Source organism: Pleurodeles waltl, chromosome 11 (genome assembly GCF_031143425.1).
Source record: "Pleurodeles waltl isolate 20211129_DDA chromosome 11, aPleWal1.hap1.20221129, whole genome shotgun sequence".
Taxonomy (NCBI): Eukaryota; Metazoa; Chordata; class Amphibia; order Caudata; family Salamandridae; genus Pleurodeles; species Pleurodeles waltl.
Genome location: NC_090450.1, coordinates 943,411,571 through 943,433,302, shown reverse-complemented (window position 1 = coordinate 943,433,302; position 21,732 = coordinate 943,411,571). Strand labels below are relative to the sequence as shown.

The window sequence follows — 21,732 nt, the reverse complement described above, 5'->3', positions numbered from 1 at the left end:
TCCCACTTTGAGTTACACCTACTTAGAAAATGGTGATCTTTTGCTTCCTAGGTTTGAAACATGGAGGTCTTTACCTTCCTGGAGAAAATATGTACATTTATCACATCCTTTTGACTCTAACATACAAAAGATTTTTATATCCCCTGGTAGTAACAAACAAAAGATGTCACATCCCCGGTAGCGACACACAAAAGATGTTATATCCTCCCAGAAGTGACATAAAAAAAGTTCCTTGAGCAACAGTAGTCTGGGAGAGGTGCCTTTCCCAAGGTCAAATAACAGCTATCACCCAAACAGTGCAGTCGGTATTGTCATATTTCTAGCTTTTCAGCAGTATGTTTATGTGAATACAGTCCTTAAGAAAGATAAGAGTAGTCGATTAACTACAAAAACCCTTTGAAATCAGCACCAAATCATAAAGATCTTTGCCCGATATTATAGCAACAGATGCTCTCCAAGATTTTTCCGACAGAAGCAGTCAGATGGACGAGCTGCTGCAGCCTCCAGTCGTTTGATGAATGCTGATAACATGCTGTGCTGAAAAGAGCTGAGCCCAGCTGTCCTGTGTTTTCTTACGAGAGGACACTCACTTCAAGCTCTCCTGATAATCAAAACATTTTGCTATAAACAGACATACAGTAGGTCTTCTCCCAAAAAAAACCACATGCAAGTTGATCTACTCCATGCTCTCACTGTGTAATGGTATTAGGGTGATAGGGTAAATAGGTTGATAAATTAATGTCTAGCCATGTTAGAAATGGTCATTTTATTCTCATTACTGATCACATGGAATTTAGAAATAAACACTTTTAACCATAAAGGGTCTCTTACTTAGTACAGGGCTTTGTGTGATGTTGTAAAATTGAAATTGGATCTGGTTTATCAATGTGTCCTTGAAATCTTTTCAGGACTGTTAGTCGCCTACGAAATACTAACACCACATCATGCAGAAAATTGAGTGAGTTGTGTGAGGATGGTTGGGCCTAACACAAGCTAGACTTTCACGTTCAAGAATTGGTGCACTGAATTAAGTTCAGGGATCCACAGGCAGGAAAGTCAGATCTAGCAGAACTAAGCTGATAGACACTGTGGACACCCAAAGTTGCCTCTTCCACGTTCGCGGTAGGGGTGAAAGGACTGCTGTTGCAGCTGGGTCAATAAAGAAAGCCCAAAGAATTTGCCAGTGACCGGGCGTCAGTGAAAGTCCTCGAGTGCTGCATCGGTCTTGTCGCAAAAGAGGCAAGAGCCATCGAAAGGCATGTCAATCAGTGAAGTCTGGACATCCCCCGAGAACCCAGTGGACTGTAACTAGGAGTGGCGACAGCGCCACTGTAGAAACCATGGCTCAACTCAGGGAGTCTGTGTTGTCTAGTCCACATGAGATGGTGAACTCTGTCACATGCCTGCCGTCCACCAAAGCTTGGTTGAGGATGGTGAAGCACTTCTCAAGTAGAACGAGAAGCAGCTGCACATCCAAAGCCTGCATGTTTAGAGGGATGATTTACAGCCTACTATAATTAAGAATGAATAGTGAACATGGCCTGTATGAAACGCTAGAGGTACAGTTAATCTACACTAAAGCTCAAATTTTGGTACCTACTCAGTTTACCATAAAGAATTTTCAAAGGCCAACGGTGTTGTAAACGAGGTTTGGTGCTAATCTCCAGCTGCATCCAGGAAGGTCACAAAGTAACTTACTGAGTCAAGATAGGGGTGTACATACTGCACACTGCCACCTACCAGCAGGCCAAAAGACATTTGCACCCCCCTACAATCTTGTTTGTTAAACACTGGTGGACTGAATGTGGCTGGGACGCAGCTAGATATACAGGAAGGGCACAAAGACAATCATTGGTGTGTCCTTCCTTTTGGTACCCAGCCTGGCTGACCTGTACACAGATGTGGTGTATTCTTTTATTGGAGTATGGCTTAGGTTGGCTGAGGTGGTCTGATCTTTGTACCAGGACCACTGTCCCTACCTGGGCTGTAAATACACTAATGTGCTCCTGTGCTTTACGAAATATGTGATGGATATTGTCTATTGCACGTTGTATGTACCTTATTGTATCATGCTGCACACTGTTATGTCAAAATTCAAAAAAGATGGAGGTGTGAAGGGGCAGGGAGGAAGAATGCCATGCACTATTTAGGCTTACTCTCTTCTTTATAGCCTGACTATGCAGAGCGTCACTGGCATCTGACTTGTACAGCTGGTCCATCTTACTTGGGTCCATCTCTGAGGCTGCATGACCAACAAGAACATTCACTACTTATGAATTTTCATTTCTCGCATTCTGAAATAAGGCAAACTGTGGCAAATAAAGAAGGGCAGTTTTAAGCTCCAGATTTCATTCAATAATTGTTTGTTTTGGCTACTTTGTGTCTTCTCGTCACTTTCGGCCTCATCTGCCATTCTAAGGGTGCATGGGCTCTGTCAAAAGGGAGCCAACACACACCCCTACCTTGCACCTCCATCAAACTTAAATGGTGTGGTGCACTAAACCTGCCTCCCAAACCAAACTGGGTACCAGAGGGAGCAATTTAATCTTGGAAGCACATTCTATACTCTAGATTCCATCCACCATTTAGCATGATTTATTACATAATTGTGACGTGGCAAAAGAGGAGAGGTCAATGAAAGCTAAATAAATATCCTCTTTTTGATGCTAACATTTTTCATTTAGCAGATTAAGAGTTAAATACTGTTCTCTGGTGCTAAGCCCTCTCAAAAGCGCAACTCGACCATAAAAGGATTTCAAGTGTTCCAGTGCAGCAATCTATTCAGCAGGACCATACCCTGGATTTTAGGGGAGGAATGCAAAAGGGAGATGTCCAGTAACAGCTGAGGGTGAACAGATCCTCTTTCTTGAGAATAGGTTTAATAGCAGAAAATACTGGAGAAACACGCAGACAACCAGTACTATGGGTCACAGTGAAAACTTTTGTCAGTCAAGGGGCCAGGGGAGTGAGATTGTACATATATAACCTGCAAGAACCTTGTCTGGGACCTTATTGGTAGAGCTGGCATTAATATATTCCAAAACCTCATAAGGCCTGTAAGTCTTTGGAAGTCCTTGAGAGGGGCCACAATGTGAAGTCTATCCACCTCCAGATTTTCATACAGCTTACTGAGATGGGTATGCCATTCTTCTTTCGGGATTACAAGATCCAATGAATTTTACAACTTCTCAATCATTTTGTCTGCCTATGCAAACTCCCCAAATTGACCGCAGGCATGCATTTAACGACTAATGCTTTGGTGGGTATTCCATGTAATTGAACAATAGAACAGGAGGTGGCTTGCAGTACATAATGAAGTGTTAGACAAACCATAGGTGTCTAAAAAACTCTTGCAAGGATCTACTAGTAGCGTCCCTTCTAGCTAACAAACCTCTACTGAGAAACCTGATTTAATAGTCTTGGCAAACCCTATTTAATAATGAAATCTCCAAAGACTGAGGCACTCAACCTAAAAATAAGAGCTGTATCGCTTATGGAATTCCAAAGGTACTACTAGACGTGGTGAAATGGTAGACCCAAAATGGTAACAATATTAATTGACTCACAGAAGGGTAAACTATAGGTCAAATCTCAGTACTATTGCAATAAAGCGTTTTTAGTACAGGGGACTGACAAGTCAACATAAGTGAAATGAACGCCATAAGGCTACCTGAAGGACACCCTCCAGCCAAAACAAGAGCAGGATCAAAAATAATTTGTTGCCATCAAGGTGGAAGGGATTGAATAGGCAGGATTCTTGCAGAAAAAAACTTAAATAAAGGATACTCATTTACTGTAACACTACGCATTCTTCAAGCAACCTGTACTCGGGGACATAACTAGCAGGCCTCCAAAAATCTACTTGCCCACTCGCTACGGCAAGTCAAATTTTAATAGGTCGAGCTATTTTTAGGACCTACTCGCCCCTTTTAGCGAGTTGACAAAGAACAGGTGCTCTGTTCAGCCATAAAGTGAAGGAGCAATACAAATGTCTTTAAATCTTGTTCTTGTCACATTTGCGGTGTGTTCAGAGTCAGAGGTCAAAAGTCTGTTTGTCTTCTTAGACGTATTTTTCCTTCTGATTGCAGAGTCCCAGGATTTTATAAGGTGAACTGTCTGCCCTGCTGTACAAAGATTGTGAAATGAAAAGCTGAAGGGTGTCAGGTTTTTCCTAACACATAATAGTTAAATAATTAAGTTAACTGTACAGACATTTCAAAAAATATTTCAGTAGTTGTGAAAGCCCATTTTTTGTACCTCCGTGTGATGAAAATAATATTTTAATAGGGTGAAAACAAATCAGAATACTTTTCTTGGTGATGTGCAAATGATAAATATGTTTTCTAAAACCCAATTTTCACAGATTATTGTTGAAACAATATATCGTTTTATCAGTAAGGCTGCAAGTTAGTGGGAAAGGTTTTTGGACATTTCTTGGAAATGTACTGTCTGTAAATGACAGTGCGCTACCACATCATGCTTTAGTAATATATTTATCAAAAGTGAGTGTTTAACCCCTTTGGTGCCTTGGACGAGGTGGTCTCGTCCTCGCACACAGTTCCAATGTGCCTGGGACGAGACCACCTCGTCCTGCACAGGGCCAACGGGGGAAGCACTAGCGCTCCCCCTGTGGGACTACCCCCCCCGTCAGGGATGAAAGGAAAATCACTTCCCCTTTCACCCGCCCAAACCCCCAGTGGCGTCTGATGACGTCAGCGCACAAATCGCGCGCTGACCTCATCAGAGGTCAACTCTGATCGTGCTGGACCCGGAAGAGAAATGCTTTTACATTTCTCTTCCGACCGGGAGGTGGGGAGGGAGAGACAAGAAAGGAAAGGATAGACCTTGCTTTTCCTTTCTTGTCTCTCACAGTATTTCCCACAAGATACCAGGGATTTCTTTTTTTTGTAAACTTCAATAAGGGGCAATTACCCCCGATCCACACCCTGGGGGAGACAAAAAGTCTACTAGATGCCAGGGAATAAAAAAATAAAAGAAAATAGTGGGGTGGTGGCTACCAACCAGTATGGGCCTAGTTATGCCCCCACCCTAACTGAAGGGGCTAACAGTCTTTCAGCTCTCCCCCGCACACTAAAACATCTTATCCCATGGCAAGTGAGAGGACATTTGATTATTTTTGTTTTACATTTGGGCCATGAGATCGTCCCACTTGGAATGGTGAGGGCTGCACTTTTTTTTACTTTGGGACGCTGCCATGTAGAAAAACCCACAAGACCTAGACACATCTGAAAAATAAACATCTGGTTGATTCCAGGGTGGTGTGCTTCACATGCACACGCACCATTTCCTTACTCACAATGCCCTGCAAACCTGCAACTTTGCTGGAAAGCACACATTTTTCCCACATTTTTGTGATGGAACCTTCCAGAATCTGCAGGAATCCACAAAATTTCTACCACCCAGCATTGTCTCAACTATACCGATAAACATTCTGCTGCACTTATCCGCCTAAAAATGTTTTTTCTCAAACTGCCCTTTTGGACCCACTTTGATTCCCCCTCAATTTCAACATGTTTGTGGCTCTTCCCTGTCACAAGTACTTGAGGTATAATTTTTACCGGGAGACTGAGGGGAACGCTGGGTGGTAGGAAATTTGTCCTGGTGCGGTGATCCCACACAGAAATGTGGGAAAAATGTGATTTATTTAGCTAAATTTGAGGTTTGCTGAGGGTTCTGGGTAAGAAAACATTGGGGGATCCACGCAAGTCACAGCTCCCTGGACTCCCTCGGGTGTCTAGTTTTCAGAAATGTCTGGATTTGGTAGGTTTTCCTAGATGGCTGCTGAGCCCAGGACCAAAAACGCAGGTGCCCCCCGCAAAAACAGGTAGTTTTGTATTTGATAATTTTGATGTGTTTTGGGGCATTTCCTGCTGCGGGCACAAGGCCTACCCATACAAGTGAGGTACCATTTTTATCGGGAGACGTGGGGGGGTAGGAAATTTGTGGCCCCTCTCAGATTCCAGAACTTTCTGTCACCGAAATGTGAGGAAAACGTGTTTTTTTGGCCAAATTTTGAGGTTTGCTAAGGATTCTGGGTAACAGAACCTGGTGAGAGCCCCACAAGTCACCCCATCTTGGATTCCCCTAGGTGTCTAGTTTTCAAAAATGCGCAGGTTTGGTAGGTTTCCCTAGGTGTCGGCTGAGCTAGAGGCCAAAATCTACAGCTAGGCACTTTGCAAAAAACACGTCAGATTTCAATGTAAAAATATGATGTGTCCATGTTGCGTTTCCTGTCGCGAGGATTAGGCCTACTCACGCAAGTGAGGTACCATTTGTTTTGGGAGACTTGGGGGAACACAGAATAGCAAAACAAGTGTTATAGCCCCTTGTCCTTATCTACATTTTTGCCTTCCAAATGAAAGATAGTGTGTAAAAACGACGTCTATTTGAGAAATGCCCTGTAATTCACATGCTAGTATGGGCACCCTGGAATTCAGAGATGTGCAAATAACTACTACTTCCCATTTTGGAAATACAAAGGTTTTCTTGATACCAATTTTTCACTCTTTATATTTCAGCAAATGAATTACTGTATACGCGGTATAGAATGAAAACCCATTGCAAGGTGCTGCTCATTTATTGGCTCCGAGTACCTAGGGTTCTTGATGAACCTACAAGCCCTATATATCCCCGCAACCAGAAGAGTCCAACAGACGTAACGGTATATTGCTTTAAAAAATCTGACATCGCAGGAAAAATTAGAGTAAAACGTAGAGAAAAATGGCCGTTTTGTTTACCGCAATTTCAATATTTTTTATTTATTTCAGCTGTTATTTTCTGTAGGAAACCCTTGTAGGATCTACACAAATTACCCGTTGCTGAATTCAGAATTTTGTCTACTTTTCAGCAATGTTTAGCTTTCTGGGATCCAGCATTGGTTTCACACCCATTTCTGTCACTAACTGGAAGGAGGCTGATAGCACAAACAATCGTAAAAATGGGGTATGTCCCAGTAATATGCCCAAAATTGGGATGAAAAATTGGGTTTTCTGATTCAAGTCTGCCTGTTCCTGAAAGCTGGGAAGCTGGTGATTTTAGCATCGCAAACCCTTTGTTGATGCCATTTTCAGGGAAGAAACCATAAGCCTTCTTCTGCAGCCCTTTTGTTTTGTTTTTTTAAACAAATTGTTCGCTGTATTTTGACTAATTTATTGGCCTCCTTCAGGGGAACCCACAAACTCTGGGTACCTCTAGAATCCCTAGGTTGTTGGCAAAAACAGACACAAATTTGTTGTGGGTAGCTAGCTTATGTGGGCAAAAGGTTATGAGGGTCTAAGTGCAAACTGCCCCAAATAGCCAAAAAAAGGCCTGGCACCTGAGGGGTAAAGGCCTGGCAGTGAAGGGGTTAAACATAAACTGAGAAACACTCCTGCCCTTATGTCAATGCTATTAGTAAACAAAGAGGCAAGTCATGGATCACGTGTACCCTATATGTGGGCTAAATTCTTATTATATATGGAACAAAAGTTTAGTCTCTTTAATCAAACAAAATATGTTCTTTTTTTGTACAGCAGAAATGCTGCACTCCTATACTTGAAGCTGGACTCATATGTGAGAATAAAGAAAAAGGCAACTCTGTATAATAAAATATTAGCCTAAGATCACACAATTTGAGACCCGTTTACAGGGCAAATACAGTTAGGTTGAGTAGATTATTCAAGTTACTCGACCTGCAGGCCTAGTAACATTTTTATGATTTTTCGAGGTCTGACTTGGATAGAGGGATTGGAGTGTGATGCTATGCTTTGTGAACAGTTAGAATTGTTAAACACTGTAGGCAAAGTAACTGGGAGTCATGAGGGCTTTCAGATGGAACTGCTGTGGCACTAGCCGTCTGTCATTGGTATCAAGGGATGACGGGGCATCCAAAAACTTCAGACACTGGAAACCCAATACCTCTCATCTACTGCCCCTCCCCTTTGTGAAATTCCTGCTGTCAAGTGGATTGGTACTTGGTAATTCTGTCAAATTGAGAACAGGGGACACAGTTCCTACCTAGAAGGTATTCTGCTGTTGATCATGAGTATTGATGGACATTTGATGAACAGAGGCTGGAGCAAATGTGTCACCCTCCGGCTTGGGCAACCAAGAAGGAGGTTTGTAAAAGAAACCTAAAGGAATTACCCTTATTCACTTACCCGTGGACCCAATTGCAGATGCTTTAAACAAGCAGCCCTAATCAGTGGTGTTCGCAAAGAAATACCAACATAGTCCCCAGTAAGTATTTTAGGCCTAGATCCAACCCATACAATCTGACACCAGTGTTCTTGGCACAGGAATGCTGCCCACATTATGCTGGCACACCCTGTTGATTAGGGTGAGTGCCCTCTTTTGAGGTAGACGCTAAGCAGCAGACATTTCAAAGAACTGCCACTAATAGAGTCACTTTGGGAGGAAGAGATAGATTTGGCTGGCGGAACCATGACAAGCGCCTTCTTCCCCTACCTGAACCTAGGTTTAATTTGTGAAGTCTGAGAAGTGTGTGACTGGAAAAAAATATGGTCACAATGAAAATGACAGAGAAAGATGGAAAGCTGCCTGGGAGAACTCCCAATAGCTAAAGGGGCATGCTTAGTTTAAGGCCTCCCCCTACCTGAGTCCGTCTCTTCGACAGGAATGTCATAAGACATCAAGGCCTCTGACAAATAATCTGATTTCTATTGAAGCAGAACTATCTGAAACGGAGAGGACTTACTTAGCCCAATAAGCAGCATAATCTTGGCTGAAGTAAGGCAGAAACTCATGCTATCTTGCCATTATCGCAATACAATTAGTGCAGATGATCCCATCACTTGTCTGTGCTGGGGCTGAGCACCCCCACACTCATCTCATGCACCAACTCTCCTTAGCGGGCTAAACGGCTGCTACGATGATGAAGGGCGAGGCAGGTCACAGTCTCACAATCTATAGACTCTGGACACTGGATTTTCCCCATGTGTTCCTTCCCACAAACTCCAAGACTGGTGGTTAACCTACATAGCGGGTCTTCTTAGCAACCTAAATGACTGCTGCAGTGATGATGGGTAGGCCACGTCAGGGTCTGATGAACAAGGAACAGGAAAAGGTTACTGTAGTGCAGTCAAGTACATCCTCCCACCTCCAGCAAGCTCCAAGACTGGAGGTTTTTAAGTCATTTTCTTTATGACTTTTTAAGACGTCATTAACATGTGTAAGGTAATCACTGTTGGTATACTTCTTACACCACTTGAGGGCCAGTATACACACTCTCCATCAGCACTGGATGGGTCAGTTCACAAACTCCCCATCACCACTGAGGAAGTCACCTTGTTGTTGCCCTGTCACCATAGTAAGGGTTATCCTCGAACTCTGTACCACTGGATCAGTACAGGTTCTTTGCACCACTTGGCCGTGAGCTGCCTATTACCACTGTAGGGATCAGTTTGTGAGCTCTCTGTCACTTCTGAAGGAGTTAATTTGTGAACTTCGTTCTCCACTAGAGAGTATGTTTATAAATTCAAGGCTCCATAGAAGCATCTACTATGTGAGCTCCATATCCATTGGAATGTTGAGTATATAGGCTCACTCCTCAAAGGTCAATCTGTGAGCCCCCTGCGCCAAAGAAAAGGGCAGTCTGCGAGTCTACTACATCAGTGGAAAGCTCACTATCTGGGCCGTCTTTTTCCAGAGGAGGAGTAGTCTGTGATCTGCTTCCTCCACAAAAGACCACCCTGTGAGCCTGCTACGCCAGTGGAGAAGTCAGTTTATGGGATTTTCTACTGTACTGGAGAGGTACATCTATGAGCGCATGCTCCACTGGAGGGATGGATATACAATGTCACTCCTCGAATGGAGAGGCACATTGTCAGGCGCCCTGCTGCACCAGAGTGGTCAAACTGTGAACATTCTGATCCAATGGAAAGTTTCTGATCTCCATGCTTCAAGGAAGGGTCCAGTATGCATGATAACCATCAGCATGGAGGGGACCAGTCGTTTACCCCCAAACCATTGTAGGGATCAGCCTGTGAGATCTTTGGTTTAATGGAGGAGCTAGTTTCCCTACTCCTCATTACTAATGTAGGAGTCTGTTTGCTGCTTCTCATCATCATTGTATGGATCAGTCAGTGGGTACCCTGCTTTACTGGGGGGAGAGGGCCAGTTTGAGTGCTCCTAGTCACCATTGTAGGGTCAGCCTGTGAGCTAGTTCCCTTATTGCATGGGCCTGGTGGTTGCTTGCCAGTTCCACTGAAGCAGTAAGTTTATGATTTCACTGTTCCATAGGAAGGTTAGGCCTGTGATCTCCATGCTCCCCCTGAGGGTCTACTATATGGGTTTCCTCCTCTACTGAAGAGTCAAGTATGTGAGCACTTAAAACCAGTTAGAAAATATATGACAGACTGCTCCCCATTCTTATCAACTTTACAGAAACACACACACAAAAGAGGTCAGAACCAGTTCACTCTCACTCTAGTCCCATAGAAAACACTGCTACTGATAAAGTAATTCATCCACCTTTTGTGTTGAGTCAAAAAGTCAAGCAGCTAGACATTGGCATAATTATTGTTGCCAAAAGGAGAGAGTAAGCAGAATTTTCAAGGCTGTAGGGGTCAGTTTGCATTCTCATCAGAAAGAGTTTGGGACAATAACCACTGGAAGGGTTGTTTTGCGTGCAACCCATCACCGCTGGAGGGAACAGTCTGTAAGCACTTTGCTCTCAGGCTTACCCTTCCAGTGGTAATCATACAAATTGACTATTCCAGTGAAGCAAATGTTTCCCCTTGGAGAAGCCAGTATTCGTTATACTTATTAGCTCTTCAAAGGTCATTCTATGGGCTCTGTTCTGGTACAGAAGCTGGTCTGTAACCTCCTTGGTCCACTCTAGGGATTTCTCTGCTCCACCGGATAGGTTGGGATGTAAGATCCCTGTCCCATTGGAACGGACAGCATACATACTTCCTGCTCCTCATGAAGATCCACTGATGAAAATCATGATGTGAGTCACCTGCTCCGAATGGAGGGAATGGTCTGTGAGCTATTTGCTCCAAAGAAGAGGTCCCTTTGCCTCCTCCCCATCAACGCTAGAGGGATCAATCTTTAAGCACCCTGACTGGGGGAAAGTCTACAAGGTCTTTGTCGTGGCTGCACCTCTGTTTCCAGCATGAGAACACATGGTTGAGAGCAATTGGGATCAAATACTGGCACAACTTCATTTGAGCCCTAGCTTGGAATATGGAAAATGAAAAACAGTAATAATGGATACAGTTTAGAACAGGCTAAATCTACATCATATAACAAATGGGAGAGGAACTGTTCCTATTAAAGAGAAAAGAGAAGAAAAAGGTGGAGGAGGAGACAGGGAACCCTAAATGTTATTTTAAGGTGCCCTCACACATCCCTTAGGGATGTCATGCTTCATCATAGGGCATGCTGCTAGTAGGACAGGCACTGCCTTGTCCTAAAGGCCCCACAAACGGTAGCTTTAGCGGAGATCTTTTTTCTGCTATGCCGTATGATAAGTGGACTAGGTGTGAGGGTATCCTGAGTGTGTGGGTGGAGTGATAGTGTATGTACAAGTGAGGGAAAATAAAACTGTCTAAGAGATGCCAAATAGATCCTTTAATGTAGTGGCTTTCTTGACAGGGTTAAAAACCTAAAATGGTGGTGAGCGCTACTGTGGGGGGAGTAATGTACGTAAACAGCCTAAAGTAAGGCAATGTATTCAGGTCTACGTCCCCACCCTGTAAATATTTGCAAAGAAAGATATGCCAAGGGTTAATTGTTTCACACTGGGAAGAGGACATTTTGAAGTGTGAACAAGTTAGCAAATTGGAGCCTATCTTTTGTGAATGAGCGAGTACAGATATTTGTCAATGCATGCACACGGTTGAAGATATTGCTAGCTTTGAGTAAGAAAGGACAACATAATTCACCAGTAACACTCAGAGCTTGCAGTATTTCAGATCCATGTGCTGTACTCTTCACTGTTATCTAGTGACGTATTCAAAATAATACATCTTAATTTTCACAGACTTCTTTGTTTAGGTTTTGATAATGCATTGGTTGGTTTGTGCTAGTTTCTAGTCAGTAGGAAAGCAGGAGAGTACCATGTCAATCAACACAACAAGCTGCAAACCAAATGTCAGAGGTAAGCAGATATTAATTAGTAACAGTAGTAGTAAATAAAGCCTTTAAAATAGTTTAAACTATCTGTGCATCTTTTCTAGCCTGTATGCCAAAAACAGTACACAGTAAACGTTTGCATAAATCGCCGAGTAGCGGCATTACAAATGTCTGCTACATGTTTGTTTCCAAACAAAAAGCTTTTGAGGCTCTTTTTCTCCAATTAGGGTTTCTTTTGTTTTAGCTTAACGTACTAGAATAATTCTATCAATCAAGGAGGGAATCAAAGATTTTGAGATAGCTTTGTCCTGATGGGTTTCTGAAAACCCTACAAACAAGTGTTTAGTTTCCCTGACTGATGTTGTTCTATCAATGTCATATATTAGAGAATGCTTAACATCAACATTTCCCAAAGCTTTTTCAGCTACCCTTTGTGGACAGCCAGATGATATGACCAAACTGAATGTTGAGCCCAGTAAGTTCTGTATTTATTTTTGGCTGCAGGTAGGACTTTTTGATGACAATCAAGAATTCTAGCAATGTCACTGAGTGTTGAGGGTGTGATGTGCATTTCTCAGTTGGGTTTTCTTTTTCCAACCAGGTTTAGGTAATGATGTGTTTGAACACTTTGCTGGACCTTATCCTGAAAGGCAATACTTTGATTTGTAGTATATAAAGGGATGGATTTGACATTCTTTCTAATTTCTGCATTTTGGATCTATATGGTTGAAATATTGATATGCAAGGCCAATATGCATACTGTCACAAGTTAAGCTTGTAATGTGAAATATTGCCACACCGTTATCTAAAAAAGGGAAACATCAATGTGGTCTATAGGTATCATAAAACTCTTGGCTGTGGCCAACCTAAGCTGACACTGAGCACCCCTGGTGTAGACAGGAAACCCAGCAGAGTCAGGCCCACACCCTCAGGCAGAGTAGTAGAGCGAGACATTTGTAAAGATCAAGCAAGTGCCCTGGTGGAAATAGTGAACAAATGCCATAGCATGGTAATAAACACCCACACATCTATAATAATGTATAGATGAATTAGCAGATGTAAGCACTCCCAACCATCTGTACTACTACAGAGACACCTTAGCAGAGTGACTATTATCCACCCCACTATAGAAGGAAATATCCCTTGCAGAGTTAAGCCCACCCACTTGTCGATTGTAGTGAACAGATACATCCATAGTGTGAATAACAACAACTTGTTTGTTTCAGTAGTAAGAGATATCTTGGCAAAGTGACCACCACCCACTCCTTTAAAGCAGTAAACAGATACCTTGGCAGATTTAAGCCCACCTACTCATCTATAGTCGTGTACAGATGTGCTAACAGATGCAAGCTCAATCTAGCTATATTCTAATCAATACATTCTACCTAAGGCAGTGGTTTTGGGCTTACCATTGTCAATCATGCGCTGTTTGGTGAGAATCATAAGCAATCGATCCACCTCAAAGACACCCACCCCGGGTGTGATTACGACTGACATCTGCCCCGTCCGATCGAAGTTACGGTTTATGTAGTGTTTGTCAAAGACTACAATGAAATGAAAAAGGAAGGAATCAGAAGACCACGGAATACAGCAGGCAGGAATAGGGAATGAGCGAACTTGCAGACACAAAGACAGGGCTATGTTTAGGCACACACCTCATGGTTATATATTTAGTTATTTTCCCTACATACATTAAATGCACAGATTTGTTCTTCCACAGTAGTAACAAAACACCTTAATCATTTTTTCAAAACAAATATTGTCATCCTCTCAGCTGTCAACCACTACTTGTGCTCCTTCCAACTTGTGAAAACTCAATTATCATATTATGATCTGTGCTATAGTCAGTGATCTATAGTCAGTGATCACAAGTGTTTGGTGTGCCCAGTAAGACACCTGATGGTAGTTTTGTTCTTAAAAGCATGCCTATCTGATTCCGATCTCCCTGTTGATATCACCCCCACGATCACAAGAATGTTTTATTCTGCCTAATCACTGCCTTGGTGTGCCTATAAACTAAGGCTGAATATCAACAGAAAGGTTATAGTTTTCAATATCTCCCTGCTCACTATACCGATCACTTATTGCCACGACTGCCCATTATCAAAGATGTGTCTTCTCCACCCACCAGTCCCAGGGGTTTCACAGTTTCACATACTGCTTAGCAACTTACCGTTAAAGGAGATATTGATGGCTTCCAGATAATTGCCTTGTGCAGAAGTGGAGTTATGGCCTGGAGGGAAGCCCTCTGAAGCAAAAATTAGAAAAAAACATCAGGTCCTTTAGAATCAAGTAAATATCTCCATACTGTGACTGATCTAAGTAATGTTTTTTGCCTGCTGCATGATAAGGGTTAATTGCTGACCAGTGGCCCTGTGGGTTGAGATCCAGAAACAAATGAATAGTTTTTACCCTTTGGAGAGAGGTGTGTGCGCCTTTTTCATAGGTAGCCTTCTGACTGACCAGAAAGAAGGCTGCTGGCATCTCATTCCACCATCTGTGCAGCATCTCGCATTCAAGAAAAATATTCCTTACATCTAAAAATATATTATTCTAAACATTTGAGGCCCTTGTGAGGAAGACCATTACATCCAAAACTCAGACCTGAGTTTTCAAGCAACAAGGAGTGCAACCCCAGGCCGATAAATACAAAAAGATTCAGGCTTAACATCGAGCACAGAAGAAAGCCTTCTCCCTAAAATTTCTTTATACCAAATGTCTCTGGAATCTATACAGAAAGACACTGATTGCTCAACTCAACACTTTGTAACCCCATGCACATCATCCAGGCCGGTCAGAGAAACTGATGCTTCAACACAACCAAATACACATCACCTTGAGTGACCCACAGTGTTTACCTCTCAACCAAACCCCATGTAAATGTATTGAAAAATGTACAAATGATCATCATTTTAAAATTGAACAGATTTAAATAGAACAAGAGATTACATCTAGCTACTTCACAAAGTAGGACACAGGATTCAAACACTTTTCAAAATGATACGCCTTCCTTCTTGCCATAGTAGGCTATTAAAGGTTGTGCTGTTAATAATAGTTCAAAATTAGGATAAAAGAATCAAAGGCTCTGTATTTATGATTACAGCAGAGATTAATGCAGTTTCACCATTCAGGATAACTTCATATCTCTTCAAGTAAAAACAGATTTTGCATCTACCAGGGCATATCTTGAGCAACTATTTTTCAACAAACTAAATACTTTGACAAGGTTTGTGCACTCAAAAGGTGGGATGTTGGCTATAGTTCATTGTCTGAATTTCATAAAGCACTGTACACAATTACAATCAAGAAAAACTGGCAAAATATCTTATTTTTCTCTCTAATCATCTAGAATATGATCTGGGGATCACTTTTATGAAACCAGAGTCAAATCTGTTTTTTAGGATTAAGCCATGTTACATCAAACTCAAAGGCATATTTCACACTTGTTAAATAAGGAATACAAAACTCTTTTACCTCAATTTAAATTATTGGCAGCTGTCCCAAACTGGTATCAATCATGTACAAAATCTTGAGAGGGGTTAAGCAGGGATTAAGTTATCCAACCTTATTTCATTGTGACTTTGGTTTGTGAAGTTTATCCCAAGTTAAAAGACTCTACCACTGGGATGATTTAGAGTTCTGCAGAGGTGGCACATCCACCAAAAAGCAAGAGATGTCCCTCTCACCCTATTTAGAGTGTAGTGATGTCTGTGTAGTATAAATTGGGCGGAAACGATATCCACGTTTTCTTTTTAGCAAATACCTCACATTCAACGAAGTCTAAATCAGGCCTTGAGTCTTTCTCATTGTCAAAAGCAATAGAGAGTGTTTGGGACTCTTCAGCCAACTGAAACAATTGGTACCATGCCCTACATACACCCAAACAACACTCAGTTATCCTAGCTCTTACCTGCCCCTTTCAGACGCACCAGCACTGGGTATTGAATGAAGAGTTTTTTAATGGTGACTAATAAAGATGTCCAATCCTCTCTTCTTTCACTTTGTACCACCACTCTAGAAAAAGACAGGGACATTGCTTACGAAAGAAAAAATGGATGGCTTTCATAGAAATGGAAGGCAGTAGGAGCATACTAAGTGGTCGAAGAACAAGAAGGTCATCAAAAGAAGGTCGCTTCACATGCAGTAATAGGAAGAAAGGGGTATGTTTACTACAAAAACAGTTTTGGAACATAATATCCATGTAGGGGGTATAGATTTTGCACAGTCTTTCCACAAGATAGGAGTATCTCCAAAATGTGAAGTCATAACAGACTGAGTTCAACAGATAAAGAGTTGGTATTTACCCAAATAAAACTAGTTTTGTACCAAGAATATCTGTTAGAAAATTGCAAACTTTACAAAGCATGTGGGTAAACTATGCAAACATGACAATCTACTCGAAATTCATATGCTAAAAAGGTTTACCTATTTCTAGAGCTGAATTTGGTGCTTGCTATCTGGTAACATTTCATAAGTTCGTTACATTAAGTTCAGTTGATGAATGCTCTAGTGGAGGTATCCCTGCTTGATGAACCCAAGATGAGTAAAATCCAACCTAGGGAAATTTCCAAACTGAAAAACTGCAACAAACCAGATATTTGGCCCTACGTCTGGAGGTTAAAAAATAGAAACTAAACAAAAAATGCTTAAGTTACAAGGAAGGCTCAAAAACAGTAATTAGATGTGTAATAAAAAAATGGAAACTGAAAATCAGGAAATCAAAAATTAAACTTGGTCATGGTAGACCATTTTCTCTCTCTAACTTGGCAGTAAGGTTGATCGGGAGGATCAGAGAAGAAATAAGGGAGTAAGAGATCACAAACACAAATAGCAACGTTTGGAGATGTTGAAGAAGAGGAGGAATATTTAAAGACAATTGTGGAGGTGTAGAAAAGGTGAAGGGGAGAGAGGAAGAAAGGGGAGTCACTTCAGAAAGGGACAGAAATGTTTTTAAACAGTGGACCAGAGAAGAGCGGCATAAAGAAAGAAAGGGGATGGGGGTTCCCCTTGCAAAAGTAGAAGACACAATAAGATCACTCAAACTGAACACTGAGGGCTCAAACTGAGTCACAAACAAATGCAAACCTGAACTTGGGCAGGATGAAAAAATGGTGAAGGGATGCAGAATATCAGCCAAGGGATAATAAAGAGAGCAGTTTTGCCTGAATTGACACCACCATTCAAAATAATGAATCCATCCGCCTACTTTTATCAAAGTGAAGCTTAATCATGTGGTTAATCACTCTTGTTAACTTCTTTCTGGAGTATCCACAGCAGTCAACTAATAACACAATCATATTGTGCAAGCTATCACAAAGGTTTTGGTGCTTGATAAAGTTACATCATTTGCATACTAGTCCAGTCGGTTAAAGGTATACAAACTAAATCCAAGAAGGCACTACTGCAGACAAGATCCAAAACATATGAAATCACAGAACCTGATCCACAGGACTCTTATTGACGAGGGATCACCCCTGCTTCCTAGTAATAAACATTTGCAAACTTCAGTTCCAAATGTGTGCATATTGAACCATCTGGGATTCATAAAAATGAGGAAAATATCAAATCTCAATTTTATCTTTCATTAGATGAAGGGCCTCTGTTTTAGCCTCAATGGATAGGGTTCGTCCATAGAGGAACAAACAAGAAAACATTGCAATTCAGATGGTCTAAATTTCTATTTGATGCTAACAGCAGCTGACAATGTAACTAACTAGTGAATTGAATTTGGTTTGGATCTCTACTTCAAGAAACACGTAAACATCACCTGTGGGGGCTAGGGGATTGCCTTTACACATTAACATGCTTAGGAAAGTGCTTTCCTTACTACAGGTGGAAAGGAAAATTAACAGATGCCTGATGCTAACAACATTGGACTACTGCAACATTGCTCACATTGGAGTCCCAAAACAACAGCTCCTAAAACCACTGAGACTATCAAAATGGAAGAATCTGTTGGTTCCCAGATATATGACTATGACACAACAGCTTTCAAAGCACTACACTGGATCTCAATTTGGTCAAACACAGGAAAAGTCCACTAAAGGTCAATAAAGCTCAAATACCACATATGGAACAAAGTCGAAGTCATACTCAAATATCACTAGTTGTTTTTTCCATTCAAGAAACATCTGAAACCCACCTTTTCAGCAAAACTTTGGGTCACATCTCCATAAACTCACTCACTGGATCATATTTTACCACTGGAAGCCCATTCTCACCCCACAATACCAGGAACTAGTCTCCAATGCTAAAATGCTCTATGTAACCACAGACCTAATCTCCCCCAGGTTGTGGAGTCCTACATGACAGTGGTAAGGTGAGTGCACATTTTCAGACTTCCCAACCAACAAATTCAATCCACCAACAACTCTTACTAGTGAATTGAACAATTCAACTTGAAGTGCTGACTCTTTTATGCTGCCTAGGCAGAGTGGCCTTCCAGCGCTGTACAGTGATCATGAAGCAAAACGCTATTTCTCTACAGAGAGTGTGAAAATATAAGATAACCCTGCTGCAAAAGAAATTTGTTACACTGGTTCTGCCAATTATGCTACATATTGATATTTTTACATAGTCGAGCTGTAGGCTCCTAAAGGATGCTGGCAAGAAGGGTAAAGCAAGGAATTTGAAAAAAAAGGAAAAGGGGCAATTTTGACCAAGACATCAGAATGGTACGGAGACCTACTTGTAAAAATCCTCATAGAACCGTTCTTCATGATCCTGAAGGATGGCGGGACGATGGCTTTCAGGAAACTCATCTGAAATTATATTAAGAGACAAAGGTGAAGATGGTACCCCAAGAAGGTAATTTCAACTCTGAATGCTTTCCGTTTCAGCAATATTTTGCCATTTTCTTTAAAACTTGTCTGTTACCCATAAGGCTTTTCAGCTTCAATCTCTTCAGCCCACTTCTCAATTGTATTATGCTAAAGGAAATTCCCTGCCCCCATATAACTTGACACTGCATGATCTCTCTGGATATCTGTTCTTTTTAAATATTTTTATTGGCTTTTGAACATTACACCAATAAATAATGCAACCACAGTGTCATCACATTTCCATACAGACACAGTGCTTACTTCACATATAAAAGCACATGCAACTAACATTAGGGGTGTTGTATATATAACATTGAAGGTTATATCTGCCGCTCGCAAAAGGTACCTTGTAAAGAACCCTGATATATATCCTTTGGTCGTGAAGCTTCCGGGAGCGCTTACGCCTAAAGTTCTAACTGGTCTCTGCAGTATGTCAGGTCCAGTAACCACAGCTTGAACTTAGGTGCTACTCTTTTCCCCCAATGCACAGACACTCTCCTTTTGTCCAACAGCAAGGCAACGGCCACCAATTTCCACCTTTGCAGCTTTTGTGGCTTGACTAGACTAAGAAGGCAGATGTGTGGGGTGTATTTTATAGTCTCCGTCACCATATCTGACAGATGGGCCACTTGCGTCCAGAATTGCTGTATCTGTTTACACTGCCAAGCTAAGTATATGAAGTCTGCCTCTGGAGCCCTACATCTGATGCAGAGGGCGTCATAATGAAGGACATACAGGCATAATACATTTGCTGCAAATATTTAAAGTGTACAATTCGTAGATTGCAATTAGCAGTAAGCCTACTGGTAAATGCATAGCAGAAGTTCCACTCTTCAACAGTAAGTGGTTCATCTAACACAGTATTCCATTTATCTAGCGTGGTAAGCAGTCTTACTGTTCAGTCTTTTTGAGTGACATTATATAATCTAGTGATAAGTTTATTCCACGAGCTGCAGGTGAGGAACGCTTGCAATGCCCCCAACGCTGGCGGTTCACCCAGAAACTGTGGGTGCTTTTATAGCCTCAATGGTATATACAGGGAGTGCAGAATTATTAGGCAAATGAGTATTTTGACCACATCATCCTCTTTATGCATGTTGTCTTACTCCAAGCTGTATAGGCTCGAAAGCCTACTACCAATTAAGCATATTAGGTGATGTGCATCTCTGTAATGAGAAGGGGTGTGGTCTAATGACATCAACACCCTATATCAGGTGTGCATAATTATTAGGCAACTTCCTTTCCTTTGGCAAAATGGGTCAAAAGAAGGACTTGACAGGCTCAGAAAAGTCAAAAATAGTGAGATATCTTGCAGAGGGATGCAGCACTCTTAAAATTGCAAAGCTTCTGAAGCGTGATCATCGAACAATCAAGCGTTTCATTCAAAATAGTCAACAGGGTCGCAAGAAGCGTGTGGAAAAACCAAGGCGCAAAATAACTGCCCATGAACTGAGAAAAGTCAAGCGTGCAGCTGCCACGATGCCACTTGCCACCAGTTTGGCCATATTTCAGAGCTGCAACATCACTGGAGTGCCCAAAAGCACAAGGTGTGCAATACTCAGAGACATGGCCAAGGTAAGAAAGGCTGAAAGACGACCACCACTGAACAAGACACACAAGCTGAAACGTCAAGACTGGGCCAAGAAATATCTCAAGACTGATTTTTCTAAGGTTTTATGGACTGATGAAATGAGAGTGAGTCTTGATGGGCCAGATGGATGGGCCCGTGGCTGAATTGGTAAAGGGCAGAGAGCTCCAGTCCGACTCAGACGCCAGCAAGGTGGAGGTGGAGTACTGGTTTGGGCTGGTATCATCAAAGATGAGCTTGTGGGGCCTTTTCGGGTTGAGGATGGAGTCAAGCTCAACTCCCAGTCCTACTGCCAGTTCCTGGAAGACACCTTCTTCAAGCAGTGGTACAGGAAGAAGTCTGCATCCTTCAAGAAAAACATGATTTTCATGCAGGACAATGCTCCATCACACGCGTCCAAGTACTCCACAGCGTGGCTGGCAAGAAAGGGTATAAAAGAAGGAAATCTAATGACATGGCCTCCTTGTTCACCTGATCTGAACCCCATTGAGAACCTGTGGTCCATCATCAAATGTGAGATTTACAAGGGGGGAAAACAGTACACCTCTCTGAACAGTGTCTGGGAGGCTGTGGTTGCTGCTGCACGCAATGTTGATGGTGAACAGATCAAAACACTGACAGAATCCATGGATGGCAGGCTTTTGAGTGTCCTTGCAAAGAAAGGTGGCTATATTGGTCACTGATTTGTTTTTGTTTTGTTTTTGAATGTCAGAAATGTATATTTGTGAATGATGAGATGTTATATTGGTTTCACTGGTAATAATAAATAATTGAAATGGGTATATATTTTTTTTTGTTAAGTTGCCTAATAATTATGCACAGTGATAGTCACCTGCACACACAGATATCCCCCTAACATAGCTAAAACTAAAAACAAACTAAAAACTACTTCCAAAAATATTCAGCTTTGATATTAATGAGTTTTTTGGGTTCATTGAGAACATGGTTGTTGTTCAATAATAAAATTAATCCTCAAAAATACAACTTGCCTGATAATTCTGCACTCCCTGTAAAAGACTGTAAAGGGGTCTGCCACTGTGTTTGTGTCATGTTATCTAATGTCAGAAACATTCCTTAAGAGTAGACATCTCCCAGTGTACTCAACCCAGAGTCTGCGAGCGTTGTCGGTGCCTTTTCCTCCCTGGTCCTCGATATGGCCGGGTGGACTGGTAATGCGGGACGCACTTTGGGGTTCTATTCGCCCAGAAGAAGAAGAAATAGGAG

At 41.8% G+C, this 21,732-nt stretch overlaps 1 protein-coding gene across 10 annotated transcripts in view; it reads right to left on the bottom strand.

Annotated features, from left to right (window-relative positions):
* DEPDC5 (DEP domain containing 5, GATOR1 subcomplex subunit) overlaps nucleotides 1-21,732 on the bottom strand; it is a 401,482-nt gene that overhangs the window by 270,617 nt on the left and 109,133 nt on the right. For all 10 annotated transcript variants that reach the window (XM_069215090.1, XM_069215095.1, XM_069215097.1 and 7 more), the window contains exons 12-15: nucleotides 18,788-18,860; nucleotides 16,010-16,113; nucleotides 14,273-14,347; nucleotides 13,509-13,643 (exon numbers count right to left, since the gene is read on the bottom strand). In XM_069215090.1, the coding sequence (XP_069071191.1) occupies nucleotides 13,509-13,643; nucleotides 14,273-14,347; nucleotides 16,010-16,113; nucleotides 18,788-18,860 (387 nt within the window). The remainder of the gene's footprint in view (nucleotides 1-13,508; nucleotides 13,644-14,272; nucleotides 14,348-16,009; nucleotides 16,114-18,787; nucleotides 18,861-21,732) is intronic.